Source organism: Gymnogyps californianus, chromosome 4, assembly GCF_018139145.2.
Source record: "Gymnogyps californianus isolate 813 chromosome 4, ASM1813914v2, whole genome shotgun sequence".
Taxonomy (NCBI): Eukaryota; Metazoa; Chordata; class Aves; order Accipitriformes; family Cathartidae; genus Gymnogyps; species Gymnogyps californianus.
Genome location: NC_059474.1, coordinates 58,507,808 through 58,524,077, shown reverse-complemented (window position 1 = coordinate 58,524,077; position 16,270 = coordinate 58,507,808). Strand labels below are relative to the sequence as shown.

The following is a 16,270-nucleotide window of genomic DNA, read 5'->3' as shown; positions in this document are numbered from 1 at the left end:
TTAAAAATAAAATTACACTGAAGTAGAAATAAAGACATTTTCAGCATTCAGAAATAGCCATCCACTTATATAAATATACATTTTTCAATAAGGCATTTGAGATGCTTCCTCTGTTAAAAAAAGGGAGGGGAAGGATACATCCACAAACACAAACCAAATCTGCTACCACTTTACTTACAGTTTACCAAAGACGGCAACACACTTTTAAAACCACAAACATTTTGTTGCTTTTATGCTATTGTTTAGCTACTTTCATGGCATCCTGTGAAAATTTCAGTGCATCTGGAAGGCATGAAAGGCAGGTCTTTATTGTCGTTTCCAACAGCGTCTTGCATTCTGGCAGACATTGACATGGTTGCACCTTCACATCAGTATTTTTAGCTTGTCGCACTATGCAGCATTTGATTATAGGTATCACCAAAAGCCGCATTCTCAAAGTACTATTTGTAGAAGGACAATTTTCGAAGGATAGTTTTCAAAGGTGACATTTTAAACTAAACTCAGCAGGCAAAACGAGCACAAATATGTACAATTCCACATACTAGGATTATGCGAATTGTCTCTTCTTTGGAATCTGTAAAAAAAACCACTAAAGTGCTTTTCAAATGTGTCCTTATTGATTAAAAGGACAGGTATTTTATATAAGTGATCAGTTGCACACCAACATCATTATGTTGCTTAAAGAGGCATTTCAACAGAAAGATAAATATTATCAGAACTTAACTTTAGCTTCGCAATTAAGCATATACCATTTTAAGGATTTCCAGACAAAAATCCCTACTGTACAGAATCTATTTATTCACTGGAAAATACAAACTTAAAGAAATAAGTGCTTATTACTCCAATACTGTCAGCTTTTAGTGCAAGTTTACTAGCATTGGTACCAAACTCAACTTTTTGTTGTGCTATGGGGCTTTCAAAAATTTCATACAAAGAAAAAATTTAACACAAACATGGGCTAACCTATACAGTCAAAAGTTAGCCTATATAAGAACTGGAAATTCTCACACAAACAGTGGAGTACCTGACCAACCAAATACATCACTCAGAAATTAAGGCACTCTGTTACTCAAAACACATAACAGAAAACCTTAATTTAAATCCAAAATAACTATCTTACAGTCTTTGCTAGGCACTACCTGGCTTTTAAAACTTCAAGTTAAAAAGTGACAAAAACAGAGGTTAATTTAAAGCTGAAGAGTTGACTCTTCTTTTACAATTTAGGTTTAGTTTCTGCTATGGAATACCCAATTCCACTTTACAATCAATTGCACATTCTAGTCTTGTAAACTTGACATTAAGAGGACTGCTAGTATTCTCTACATCTCCAATGGAGGGGGGGGAATATTTCCTTAAAAGAGTACACATGTAGTTATTTCATGTGATATGAAATTCTGCTAGATCAAAAGGTGTATAAAGAGATTTAAGGATGATTAAGAACAATTATTTAAAGGTTGTTACATGTCCCCCAAAAGATCGCTTTCGATGTTTAGGCGATCTTTCAAATAAAAGACAAGATTGAGTGCCTCCTTCCGAAACACCTAACAACAGGTTTCCCTGGCAATTGGTTTGATAATGGTAAACAGCACTAAAATTTTGCATGTGAAAAGAGTAAGGTACTGATACACTAATATTGTATGAACTACAGATCTTTTTACTCCATATGGAAGACAACAAAGAGAAAGCCTTTATACTCAAACCTCAAGTTTGTCATATTCCTCATGTTCCATGCCTAAATGTATAAGACCTACATCTGTAGTGCCGTATTTGAAGTAAGACTCCAGTTCCCAAAGCCAAACAGGTTGTGGCAGTACTGTCCACACTGCCTGTAAATGAAAAAATCTGAGTGCAAGCCCCAACTTCAGGATTATGCACGTAGAGTTTTCCCCAATGAGCGGGCTGTTGGTCTCGTCCAGACTGCAGCCACTGCTGATGTGGGGAAAACAGCGAATGCCAAGTGGCAGCACAGATGTCGTCTTGAATATCTGCTTGGCACCAGAGAGAACAGACTTCTGTTTTTTGTTAGAGAAATCTGCTCTCATTTATATTCTGAGATAAAACATCTGTATCCAGACGCTGCACACTCCTTTCATGTTAAGAACATGGTATATTCAAGGATTCATTTGGCCACCAAGCCTGGGTTTTCAGAATCGGTACCTGCTTTTTTATAGTGAGCCCTGACAGTCAAGAACGTTTAGATCGAGGAATCCAGGCTGATTCGATCCAGTCTACACCTATGAGTTACTTGCAAAAAGAATCCTCCAAGGTTAAAAGAAGTGTCATTTAGTCATTTCCAAAAAGTATTTGTCATTATTTAGGCTCAGTTATAATGTTTCTTTACACAGAAAACGCTAATACCCTCTCACTCATTAATCTTTTTGCTATTAGATGATGTCCTTCACTTATTTGGTAAATTAAATGTTTACATACTGCTTTTACCAAAATAACAATTACTCTTTGCTAAAGCATTAACAGATGTTTTGGACCATTCTCCCATAATTAATATTTCACAAACTGACAGTAATAGCTTATAGACAGAGGGGTTAAGCCCAGCAAGTTTTAATATCAAATTGCGAACTATGCTGTCAGTTCATTTGTGGAATGCAACAGCTGACAAAAAAAAAAAATCTTCTCTTTCCAGAAGTGTAAATGGATCATTCTCACTGACTAGGAAAGCCTATGCAGTTGGTGTTTTTTCTGGAAACAAAGTAACAAAATAAGCTGGAAACAAAATAAAGCTGGATTTTAAAAGTGTAGAATTTCTTTGTTTAATCTTTTTTGATGTTATATCATTTCTTCAAAGCTATTATATTGAATGGACATGGAGCTAAAGTTAGACCAAACCTTCCCTCCAGAGATGGTTTTGCAGCATTTTCAGGATACAAAAAGGTAAAACTTTGCATTAGACTTGCAAAAATTAAGAATAGCTCCATTTTTGCCAACTGCTCTCCCATGCACACACGTTTACCTAAAGAACAGTTAGAAGAGACATATTACTGTTTTTATACTGTTGATCCATTTGTTAACACACATGCAATTCCTATGCTAGCATAGTCCAAACACAGAAAGGCTCAAGCTACTATTAACCTGTGAACTCTGAAGCTTTGGTCTCCTGTATTTGAGTCTAAGCCTTGTTCAGTTGTACTGCTTCATATTAACAGCATTTACATCCATAGCAAAAGAATTATCAAAGAACAATTCATCATTTCTCATTTCTGCCTGGCAACTGGAGCTTTTAGGAACCCAACCCATTTTGCAAGCCACCAACTGTAACAATAAAACAAGTTCTGCAGTTGGTCCTATGTGCAACTTTCACATCTCATGTCTCCAAGGCCCTGCACTTGAAACACCGCCACCACCCCCAACCAGCTACTGACTGCATGTGGATATCTTACCCATTCCAAAAGGAATGAATGCCTCTTTCTTAATTAGCTGGCCATTTTCATCCAGAAATCTTGACGGTTGAAATTCATCTGGTTTCTCCCAAATGTTAGGATCTCTGTGTACTGACCACAAGTTGGGCACAATCACACTGCCCTTAGGAATAGTATATCCCTGCAGCACTTTAAACAAAAGCACAGAGACAGAGAATCTGACAAGTTGCTAGAAGTAAACATGGAAGACTTAGACTTATTAAAAAGATGACTAGAAGATGCCACAAAAAATGATACAGAACCCTAGCTGTGGGCTGCAAACGTAGCAGGAGCTTAAGGCAAAGGTGATCTCTGCTAGCCTGCCTGGGTCAGAATCACACAGGCCAGAGCAGCTGGAAAGACATCAAGTTACACCAACAGCTCTGTGCAGGGAAAAGGCAGCAGCAATTGTTAGAAATGCACTCTGCTGCATGGAAGTGCTGTGACCCAGTTTCCTCCTGTTCCTGTGCTGTCCCAGAGCATCGCCACAGTGAAGGTGGAGGTAAGGAAGAGGGATGGGTTTTGAACTGTTATCACAAAAGGGTTTTGAAGTGACTAGTCTCATTTCAGCTTGTTGCACCTCACTGTCCTGCAAGCCAAAACATTTAAAAAAGCAGATCAATTCAGTACTGGGTTTGAAAGCCAAGTATTGCTACCTCTCACTCACTTCAGCCAGTGTTCAGCTATGTATGAAAACATATAGCCAACAAGATGACTTGGAAAAGGATATTTATTATTGTTTTCTGTAGATGCAGAACTCAATGCTATAAGCCTTTCAAGCTTTAGCAAACCAATTGCTCCGAATTGATGTTTTCAGACCTCTGCGTCAGATGGCCAAAAACAACTCTGCTGTTTCAGGTACAAAGGTGGAGTCTCAGCTGCCAACTGCCACTAAGCACATCAGTCAACACAAGCTGACCCCCGGAAAAGAAATTGCTCTAAATTAGAAAACTTCTGGATGTTAGGTCAGACATACTGCTTAAATAGAGGAGTATCTCAAGCCCACCTACTCTCTATAAATGACATTTTACATACTTGGGTTACATGTCTCATACATAAATGAGGTCTTTGTAAATTCTCACTAGATGTCCCATCAGATCTTCATCCACAAAAGAAATGCTGTATTAACAAGTCTCTACAAATGCTTACCAGCAGTTTCTGAGGCCATTCGAGGAATAGAAAGGGGAACAACAGCAGTCATCCTCTGCACTTCCATAATGGTTGCCTCTGTGAAGGGCATTTGAGCCTTGTGGGTAAGAGAGGGAACTTTGTCACGTCCTAGAACTGCTTCAATTTCTGCATGAACCTTTTCTATTCAAAGGGAGCGAGAAAAATAAAAAAATAAAAAAAGATGCACAATGTGTGAGAAGACATCATCTCAATTTCATTTGCCTATGCTTCATTGTTTACATAGATTTGTCAAAATGTGATCCCTAGCTGAAATAACTACACCAACATAAGCCTTAAGAATGGACTCAGAACAAAACAACCAAGCGCGATCTTGACAACTGTCAAGAGTAAAGCTACTGAGATGACAGACATTCCTAGCACTTCCGTACTGGAAAAGTACAACAAAAGTTCTGTTCCAGTTCCAAATGTATTCATAATCTTAGTTTAAGAGTTTACAGTAATTTGAATGGTGAAAACATCAAGCTTCTGGCCTGCATTAAAAAAAATGAACAATAAGAGACTGCATGCAGTGAGTGCCTCAGCTGGCCTCTGTCCCTGGGGAGATCCAGTTCTCAGAACTGGGAAAGGTGGTGAAGAGATGGGAAAGCTTTTCACACAGCTGCTTTAGATACTTCATTCTGAAGCAGGAATTCTGGTGCCGTTACTCAAGCGTTGAAGCTATTTATCTTGTTCTTGCTGTTTCCTACTTTCTATTCACAGAACCTAAACTCAGCTATTTCCCAGTTCCCGCAAAAGGCAGCAGATGATGCTCCTTCCCCCACACAGCCCTTCTGCAAAGGAAAAACAGACGTTAACGAGCATATCTCCCCTCTCATTCATGTGAGGCACGAAGTTTCCAAATATTTGTTTGCCCCTTTCATCTCACTAAAGGCTCAGCATAAAAGTAATCCTCTTCATAGAAGTTTCCAAGATGCAAGATTTGCTTCACCCATGTACAAGACGATGCGCCTTTTCTTCCGGGTAACTTGGAATCTGGCTACACAGCAAAAGACAATCTTGAAAGAGGAGACCTCAAAATTAACCTTTAATCAAAAATAATAAAAGTCAGTTTTCATTTTTTACCCTTGATATCCTGAGTATTTTGTGGGTGTCCTGCTTGCCTTTTCCAAGATTCAGAATCCAGGCTGCTGATACTCCGAGTTTTTGCTTTTTTCTCTCCTTAGCACTGATTCAAGATTAAATAAAAGCTCGATGCAAAAGTTTCTCTGTTTTCAAAGAAGCATCCAGAAATACCGTACGAACTGTGTTCAACAAACAGCTGCTGCCACCTACTGGGTTTGCTAGGAAAACAAGTTCTCATATGAAGAACACAGTAAAAAATACCTCGACAGCAAGAGATTTGCTAATGGTGTGGCTCTCGAGTACCTGCTTTGTGGGGTTTTGCTACTTTTTTTAATGACACATTATAGCCCTGTATTCAGGTATGCACGTTCACAGTAATTTAAACAAGTAAAGTTTTCAATATTAAAAAAAAATAAAAATTAAGGAGACTGTCTCATGCCAAATGTCACACCAGCATTTTATCCTGAACGTTTCTTCGGAGTTTGTAAAGATATGTGGAACTATACAGAAAGCAGCCAAACCGCTGCTCACATTACCAACTGCAAAAACATAGACTTCAAGAGTTCTCCGCTAACAGCATGTTATTTGAACTGCTCCACTACATTCCATGTATTTAAAAATCTCACAGATCTTCAGAAGTTAAGGACCAAAACCAAGTCAGGGAACAGACCGAACCAAATACTCCCCACTGCCTCCCTATATGCACGCACGCACATACACACGCACATCCATCCTTCTCTTCTTCCATGTAAAAAGCAAAACTGGCTTCCGCAGACAAATACATTCTTTCTGATTTTTTCCCCTGATAGCCCTTCATTTGCTTTTCCATATCTGCAACATTTGCTACTGCTAAAAGTTATGCAATTCAGGTATTTCCTTTAGGGGATAAGAGAAACATAGTACCAGGAAAAAAAAAAAAAAGAGGCCCATACATGAGTTCCAGGCAATCAGGATACATAAGGAACAGGATACTAGAAGTAAGAGAATCACACTACATAGCTATGTGATACACTCTAGACTACTGAGCTTGTTTATATTGTTTGACAACAGCCACAACATAAGGAAAGGGGAAATCAGAGGGAGGCAATAAAACTGTTAAGAGATCAGCAGAAGAGAGAAAACTGACTAGCTCATACATGTACAGTACCAGGCAGTAAGGAAAGGGGTTAAAAAAACCTAAACACAAAACTCTTCTAGATCTCATTTGTGTAATTTTGAACATATCTAATTCATGTAACTGCATATCAAGTCAAGCAGTGATAACATACAACCATTAAAAATAGAAGAATAAGCCTATGCAATAAAATTTTATTTTACATTTGTCCCCGATGGACTTTCTCTCCCATATACTGAAATGATGTCCTATTTTGCAATCTTTGCTCAACAATTTGGTTGACTTTGTGCAATAAACTATGATCTTGACCTATTTAAAGAGATTATTCCAGACAGATAGGTGCTGTCAACAAGTATCTATTTGCTTATTTGCAAAGCAGCTGCAGCACATGAAAACCTCAAAATCTCAAATACTTGATAAAAGTGTTCCAGGTTTATATTGTTCTTAGATAACTTGAGGTTTACCTTTCTTCACTCCAGGTTAGCAAGAAGTCTGGGCAAAGCAGTGGTCTCTTGGGGAACTGTTTCACTACTATAAACTGAAGTAGAATTACCTAAGCAGAATCTGTCCATCCTGCCAAGGTTTCCAGCCTGCATATACCCGACAATCTTTCTAGCAGAAATCAGTTGCTACATAGGACTTTAGGAGAAGCTGCTAATGAATTAATAAATCAATTGCTTTATTTTTCTTAAATTCAACCATCTAAATTTGCTAAATAGTGCTAAAGAAAATGCTGGCTTTGCAGCCACATGTACTGTAACAAGACTCGGTATAGAAAAATATTTAACCAAAATTAATTTTAAGTCATTGGTGATGGAAATTTATCCTAAGAAGTCCTGAAATACAACTCTAGCAAGTACTATTTTAATATTGTAACCTCTCCAACACCACTGGTATTTTCTATATCCACAAAAATCTACAAGTCATTTTCTAGAACTCTGTCACAAACAGTAACCAGATCATACCACCATCAAATAATTTGGGCTGTAAGAAATCCCCAGAGGTCATCTGATCTAAACCCTTACTCAAAGCAAAGTCATCTTCCAAGTTAGATCAGACTACTCAGGGCCATACCCCACTGAGTTTTGAATACTTCCAAAGTCAGAGATTCTGTTAACTCTCAGGGCAATCTGTTGCACTCCTTGCTATCTTCATAGGGCAATTTTTTTTCCTAGTATCTGATCAGAATTGTCTTGTTGTAGACTGTCTCTGCTGCCTCTCCTCCCTCCACTGCACATCTCAGAGGAGACTGCCTCCATCTTCTTAGCACCTTCCGATCAGGTAGTTGTAGACAGCTTAAGGTCTCCCCTCAGTCATCTTTCCCTAACACTGAACAAGTCCAGTTCCTTCTGCCTCTCCTTTGGGGCCACGTGCTCCACGTGTCTCTCCCCCACCCCCATCATGAGCAACCTACCCAACTGCCATGACCGTTCAAGACTGATGGGGAGAGGCCTTGCAGTGACATTGACCAGCTGGCGCTGTGGACTTGTGTAAGTCCAATTTGCTTAAGCTGTCTCTAATTTGATCTTCCTCTACAGTGGGTAGTGTTTCACTTCCCCAGACTCTGCTGCTAGGCTCAAGAACCTCCCTGCTCAGGGAGGCATAAAAGCAGACCTTACCACTATGTATCTCACATATCTTATATCACTACTATAGGCCTGGAATGCCACAATTGTCAAAGCTTTTGAAACATGCTAAGGTTCCCTGGAATTGCTTGGGAAAGATAAAGTTGTCCCAAAACAGAAGAAATGCAGACTAAAGGGCCATTTAGATAGTTAATATGTAGCACTAACCTAGAGATCATCATAGCAGAGCAGGATAGAAGATGTCTGATTACATATCAACCTTTCAAATTACACATACACATGTACTATTTGCACTCCAAATGACCTCTCTACTGTCGCTCTTTGCTTCTGTTTCCGAATATCCATCTAGAGCTTTACAGTCTGGAATAAAACACTTAGATTAAAAATAGTCTTACCTTGTACTTCTGGGTAGAGAGACATGTAGAGCAGGCACCACAGTAATGTGTTGGAAGTAGTGTCTGTGCCTGCGATGAAGAGGTCACCAATGATAAAAAATAGGTAGTCTTCATTAAAACTGCTCTCCTTGTTGTTCTTTTCTTCTTCTGCATGGATGAAGTACATATCAATGAAGTCCCTGGGATTTGCTGCATCCAGGGTATCCCTGTGCTGTGCAATTATTTTCTTTAGAAAAGCAGTAATATCTAATTCTGTTTTCCTAAGTTCCCGGAAAGGCCCAAAGGGAAGGTAGTACAGCCAAGGGCAGATATTGACCAGGATCATATAGCTGTTCACGCTTAGCTCTAGTGCACGGGCCATGTTCTTCAGCATCGTCTTGAACTCAACATCTTCGTAGTTAAAACGTCTGCCAAAGGCCATGGAACAGATAACATTGGACACTGCGTTGCGAATGATTGGAAAGGGATTAAATGAATCCTTTCCATGCTTCAGCATTTCCTCCTTTATAAACTTCAGCTCCTCAATGATTTTAGGCTCTAAGCTGTGTCTTCCTACTCCAAAATGACGCAGTGTTGAGAGAGAGAATTTCCTCTGTTGCTTCCAGACAGGGCCGTACGGTGCAAAAATAACACCTGGAAGAGAAAGGGAGAGTCTGAAACCAAAATGCTCTATTTTCAAGAAGAAATAATTAGACAGGCCTGCAACCCAAGAGCCAGAAGAGAGGGAAACAATACATAGCAAATCTATCCCAAGCACTGGGCTAGGAGCTAAAGAAACAACACAAGGTTCTTTATAATAGCTTTGGGAAATCCTGTCCCTCCTTTTCCCAGTCAGTGAAATGAATGTAACAGTTACATCAATAGGTTTTATTAGCCTTTGCAAGAGACTAATAGATGGAGAAAAGATACTGTAGATGCTTTATTACAAATGATAACAATTTTGCAGGAACTGTTACTCTGGGACATACGTTAGCTATAGCCTTTTCCCCTCAATGTCCTGAGACATGAATTCTTTCAGCTAGGCAGAACAGAAGATATTAAAACACAAACCGGTTTGCATTTCTTTTCCCCTTCATGTGATACAAACTTCTCAATACTGTTTGCGTGTGTACATATTTCTATTACAAGCAAGGTTTTTCTTTAACTTATAATCAAAATACAGGATACGCATGCTGCAAACCAACTTGGAAGGTGAAGACAGGTTGAGAGCCACTTGGCAACAACCTGCTTGATTTGCATCTCAACAGTTTTGATGCCTCTAGGCAGTGTTCTGCATGATTGTGTCGTTATGAAACACCATTTAAATTAAATCCCTTAACTTCAAATATAAATATTGCTCACTTACAAACAGAAACATGTCTTTTGTTGAATTAACAGACCACACCAAAGATATCGCAGAGTAACAAAATACACAGCCTTATGTACTCCATGGTTAATTGAGAAAGTTTAAAGTCATCAAAACACTGGCTAGTTCTTCTTTTGTTCTTCTAGTAAAGTGACACCACGTCTGCTTTTTTCTGGAAATAAAAAGTTACTTTATAAAAGCAACATCAATTCTTCTGTCAACTGCAAATCTTAATGTTAAATTTAAAAGAAAGAGACATGGCCATAAGAAATTAGCAATAGAAAGATGCACCATGTTTCAATACTTAACATTACCTACATTTCTATTACAACTTAATGTTCATAGCCCCTAATGCAAAAAGGAGAATAAATAAGAAATCTATAGCTAGAAGCAGAAACCTGTAGATGTGTAAACGAGATAACTGTACTCAGAAGGGTCTGCAATCCCAAAGGTATAAATAGTTCAGTGTAACATAAAGCTGGTAATCTTTCTAGCCAGATTTTCTGATTACATTATCTACTCATAGTAGTAACAACAGACCAAAGAATACAAACACATGACCTAGTTTCAAAAGCCCTAAACAAAATAAGCAGAACACTATGAAGAGAACAAGCTGAGAATCAGCTGAACTTCATCTTCTCTACATGAAGACATTCCTTAGGAAATCTATTCAAATGTGTGTTCCCTGGCACTTTAAAAACAGAACCAAAAACTTTTCAGATTCCCTTTCTCAACTAATGTTTCCTGGTAGCACTGGTGTCCTCAAGTAGGGTAGGTGAAAAAACAGGCTTATTTGGGGCTGAATTTGGCCAAGAACCAACTTGGGTTTTCAGGGTTTGTGGCTGGGGTGGGGAAGAAATATGGATTTCTTGGAAAAAACAGTATCACTATTCCTATCCCACACCAAGTATCTCCAAAACAGACTATACATCCACAATATCTTCCCCTTTCTGTTACTAGGAAAATTAATTTCAGGATCCAAATACCTTCATAAAAGAAAACAGACCAATTGTCTTGAATGTAAAGAAGACTCTCCTAGCCACATGGGAAGGCTAACACCAACAACAAACCTCCTCGCACTCAGGGAGCCTCTACAGCAGTCCTGCATAGGGCATGGCTGCACGACATGATGTCTTCTGAAGTCCCAAAATCCCAAACTACTGCAGAATACTAATAATTGCTTTGCAAATTGGGAAAGAATAACATAGGAGACAGATTAAGGAGGAAGAAGAGCATAAAGTTAGAATAACAGAGATAAAAGAAGAAAGAAAACTGCCAACTGGACCACTGCCAGGCAATAATAATGGAATAGTACTTCATTGTTTTCAAAGAAAATCTCTTCATGACATGAAAAGTCAATGTACCCAGCACAGACAACTGTATTCTTAAAAAAAACAACAACAAACAAACCAAACAAATTAAAAAAAAAACCTGAAGAAAATATGATAATAAATTCTGAAGCAACAAGAACCCAGAATAACCAGGACTTCATGCTCATTACAGAGGACTAATTTCTATGAACTGATAATGAAAACCTTTCAATACAACCAACAAAGCAACAAACACACAGAAAACCAGAAAGTTTGGTTTATTCTCCCTTTTTACATGAAAAATTCAAATCCTTATGAGAAGCAAGTTCTGGCAAAGGCTAACCTGCCCCCACCCAAATTTCTCACTGCTAGCTCTAGCATTGCTGCAATACTGGGAACATTGACAAACACAGAATTCATGACATTTAATAACATTTAACTTCTGTATTGTCCGATGTCCACATCTGGATGTGGACAGGGCAGGAGTATAAAGGCAGACGACCACTCAAGCTCCATCCACTCTAGAGACTGAGTCTTTGCTACCTCTCATAGCTATAGAATACAAAAATGCTTTACTAAAACAAAAATACGAAAACTTACTTTTTCCCTCCAGTCTAGTATTTCTCTTCCCGCAGGTGTATGTGCAGAAGCCTTCGATTAAGAATTGACTTCTACCTTCTCCCTTAAGTTCTTGCTGCACTTCCCATCTGGCCAAGAAGGCCTCCCTTCTTTGCTACTAAGTTGTTGAAATGCTGTATTTGCCATTTCCAATACTTTTACTTGCTCTCACCCGGGCACAAATTTTGTTTGCCTCTTATACACAACAGAGCCACACACAGCTGAGATAAGTCTTTCTTTCTTCCATAGCATACCCAGCAGGTCAGCTCAGGGTAAAGACAAAATTACAACAGAAAATGTAGCTTAAAAGAAAACAGCCCCATAAGTTTACACCAGGTAGTTTGTTTACAGAACGAAGATGTAGGAATCTGAAATGGACGCTTACTGACTCAAAGCGTCCCAGCATTGTAGTACCGAAGCCCTGAGCGGTAGATCTGAAGTTACACAATTATCCTGCTTCTATCATTTCCTTTCCTAGTACATACGAACACAACTGTCGCTGCTCTGATCCATAGCGAAGTCTCACCCATGAACTCCCGATGCTAAGCGCGGGAGACTCCCAGACCAAACTTAAGAGGCCTCCAGTCTGAGTGTTGTAACACATCCACCTCCTCCATGAACCGCACACAAAAAGAAACACTTGTTAGCCCAGAGCTCTTATGGACAATATCTGAAAACTGAGGTTAGAGATTTACATTGTACCCATAGCATTAAAAAACCCAAAGAAAACACAAGGCTTTCAGAAAACATGTATCGTTCATCTCTTACACCACCGGTTCTGCAGCAACTGCCTTCCCAGTAACAGAAACACAGCATTGCAGAGGTTCAGTCGTCTCCTACATGCCACCGCTAAACCCAAGCCAGCCCACCAAGAGTAGCGGTGACTTCCAGCGGCTTTTGGAGAACCTCCTTGTGCGGGGGCCAGGCAGGCCCACACTGCCCGTATTCACTGACTTTTCCCTTTGTGTACTCAAAATACACTACCCCTGCGGTTCATTCTACAATACTCTCACATCTGCGGCAATTTAACTTGTTGTGCCAGCTAACATAAGTGGTACGTAACAGCTCGGTACGTTTTATGGACAACTGGGCAACCCTCACGTAACAGTCCTCGCGCCTGAGCGCAGCTATGGTGACCTTCCAGAGAAAACTAAATGTAAAGCAACGTAACGTCCCTGCTGCAGTGCAGCACGGTGCAGGCAGGCGCGGTCCCTGCACTTGGCTGCAGCACACTCCGGACAACAGGCTACTGACACTTTCAACTCCCCTGGAGCATCCACCCATGGAAGCTGCTAACTTGGTTATCAGAGATTTTATTCAGGCATTTACGTGAATTCTTTGTAAGCAGTATGCATCAACTGCCCTGGCTACTCTTGTGTCACCGTCTTCAAAAGTCTAACAGAGAACTGTCTGCAGAGAACAAAAAACATACAAAATTCAAAGCATTCAAGGAAAAAGAAATCCACCATGAACCTGAACATGCGGTTTTACAGCACCGCTAAAATTCATCTAATGTCTAACTGCTCTTCCCCTTTCTTCCCCCAGTCCTTGCTAGATGTACTGCACTTAAAAATATTCATGCACTATAACAACAACTACATGCCAGTAAGATCTGTCTCAGACTATCATTAAGCCAGTATCATTAATCATTTATTTTTTTATCCTTTAAACCAATTACAGCAATGGTACCCGATTGCTTTTTAATAAACACGATCTAGGTCCCTTGCTTTCCTCTTATCTTTACCGGGGTAATTCTGGTACAGTAAAAAATTGAACATAAAAAGTTTCAGGCACTTAACTAATAGATTTCCCTGGCCTCGGAAAAAAAAAAAGATAAACACATTTCACAATACAGTTAGCACATTAACAAGCCTCCTGGGCTACCCCTCCTAAACTGAAAAAGGAAAGGTAGTTTTCCACAAACACTGAGATCTGTAATGGACCTAAAGACTAAACATGAAGGAATTCCAACTGCGATATTGCCATCACTTGTTTACACTCTCCATGCCCTTTTTTTGTGAAAGCTAGTAAACTCTCCATTGACCTATTCAAAAAAACCCAAACACGCTCAGTAAGTTTTGACAAGCAGAATAATGCACCTGCAAACATCTCAGCAACAGTAGCTCGCATGCAGGCAGCGCAGACTGCACAGCTATGGGACTCCACAGAAGCCTGCTCTTAGCCATCGTTACCTTAGCAAGAACTGGGGAAGCGCACAACTTCATACTGCTGCCAAAGTACTTGAAATTTCTTCTCCTGATACAGTTAAAATCAGAAAGCCCCTAGGTGACAGGCTAGCTGTTCCTTGAATCCCGGCACAAAGACCATTCCCTTTACGGTAAACAGAGGTAAAGGGATCAGGCATTTCAGTCGTCGTGACGTCGTCTGTTGTGCACACCACAGCACTGCGAAGTTCATAGGGATGCTGCATGTTCACCTAAAGGCAGGGCGAGTTTCTCTCTGTATGCTTTCTGCCACCAGCAGGGCAAGGCACACACACGATGAGCAAAAAGCAAGTAGATGGTTCAGTCTGTAGTTCACAACAGTTATCTATAAATTTCGGCACAGCAGCCACGAAACCGAACAGCTCCCGCTCGACACTCGCTAAGTATCGCCCCGGCAGTGGCTCACCAAGCGGGACCCACCGGGGCGGCGCCTCCCGCCCGCCGGGCACCCCAGCAGCCTGCCAGCCCCGTCGGAGCTAGGGCTGCGCCGCCAGGCCCGGCAGCCGCCCCCCGGGGGTGCTTACCCTTCTTGCGGGTGATCATGAGGACGATGGGGACGGTGGGCCGGTCGCTGAACACCTCCGCCTTCTGCACCAGCGCCTCCCGCACCGCCTCGAAGGTGTTGAGGACGATGAACGGGCGGCTGCCCACGAAGAGCCGGAATACACTGCCGTACATCTTGCTGAGGCCGGTGAGGAAGACGTGGGGGGAGAAGAAGGGGGAGCCCCGGCCGCCGCTCCGCACCTCCACCGCCCACCTCCTCAGCAGCGGCGGCGGCAGCAAGGCGAAGGCGAAGTTGCCCACCAGCGGCCAGGGCGCCGGGCCCGGCGGCAGCCCCGGCGGCGCCCGCGGCCGCCGCAGCAGCCAGTAGCAGCCCAGCCAGCACAGAGCCGCCAGCAGCAGCTCGGTGGCGGTGGGGGCCCGCAGCAGCCACGTCCAAGCAGCCGTCCCCTCCGCCGCCGCCATCCCCGCAAGCGGCGTCGCGCCCCGCCGCCCTCCTCTTCCCCCCGCCCCCCTGCCAGCATGTAGCTGCTCAAGATGGCGGGGGCGCGCAGGAGGCGAGGTCTGCCGGCGCTCTGACCCCGTCCCCGCCGGGCGTGTGGGCGGGTAGCGGTCCGCCCCGGGGCCGGGCTCCGCTCCCGCCGCGGCCGTTAGCGGCGGCCGAACGGCTGTGGCTGCGCCGCGGCCGACTTGAGGTAACGGGGAAGAAGAGGGGCCCGGAGCTTACGGGGCGGGTTTCACAGGCCGCCACCAGCCCCGCGCCGGAGGGCACCCGGAGAATGCAGACATTTAGCTGCAGAGCGAAGGGGGAAGCTTTGTTAAACACGGTGACATGCAAAATTAGTTCTTGCAGGGGGTTGTTTTTTATTTGGCTGTTTTGGTGTTTTTTTTTTTTGGGGTGGGGGGTGTCAAAAGCAGACTCTATGCTTGGGCTTAGTCCAAATTTAAAAGACTTCATTATCTGATTCATTAGCTGATCAATGACCTAAAATTTAATCCCTACAAAGGCAGTTAGATGTTGAAAACCGCTACTGCATGGGCTCCCAAACCATTTGCTGCTGCAGCATCAGTGATTTTAGTAAGCACTCTTGATACTCCCTCACTAAAGGAGAAAAGCACTGCGGGCAAAACACAAGTACACCATCTTTAAAGTGACCCCCAAAAAATAAAAATGCAAAGAACAAATGGTGCCTACCCATTAAAAAGGGTGTTGGTTTCTCTTCAATAGTTGAACAGTCAATAAAGATAGTGACAAGTGGCTCTTAAAATAGTGGCTGGACTATATTAAAAAGGTTTTATTGCAATTACACAGAAGTTACAGGAATTTTAGAAATACATAAAGCTTCAAATGGTCAAGGTCAGTTTTCCTCCAAGCAATTAAGGCAATTGGATGCAATGTCTCTTTAATATAAACAGCAAATGGATATTTTACTAGCCATAGATTAAACAAAGTAGAAAAACTAAGATCACAGATTTAAATTGGCAGAACAGAATGCAGCTTTTTTGTCCA

At 41.6% G+C, this 16,270-nt stretch overlaps 1 protein-coding gene across 1 annotated transcript; it reads right to left on the bottom strand.

Moving 5' to 3' along the window:
• Positions 1 to 1,095: 1,095 nt before the first annotated feature.
• Positions 1,096 to 14,997, bottom strand: LOC127015865 (cytochrome P450 2U1). Its single transcript, XM_050896062.1, has 5 exons — positions 14,784 to 14,997; positions 8,762 to 9,394; positions 4,563 to 4,724; positions 3,396 to 3,563; positions 1,096 to 2,968 (listed from the first exon to the last, which is right to left on the bottom strand). Exons 1-5 carry the CDS (start codon positions 14,935 to 14,937, stop codon positions 2,790 to 2,792), a joined length of 1,296 nt encoding a protein of 431 aa, XP_050752019.1. The 5' UTR covers positions 14,938 to 14,997; the 3' UTR covers positions 1,096 to 2,789.
• Between the last annotated feature and the right edge of the window lie 1,273 nt (positions 14,998 to 16,270).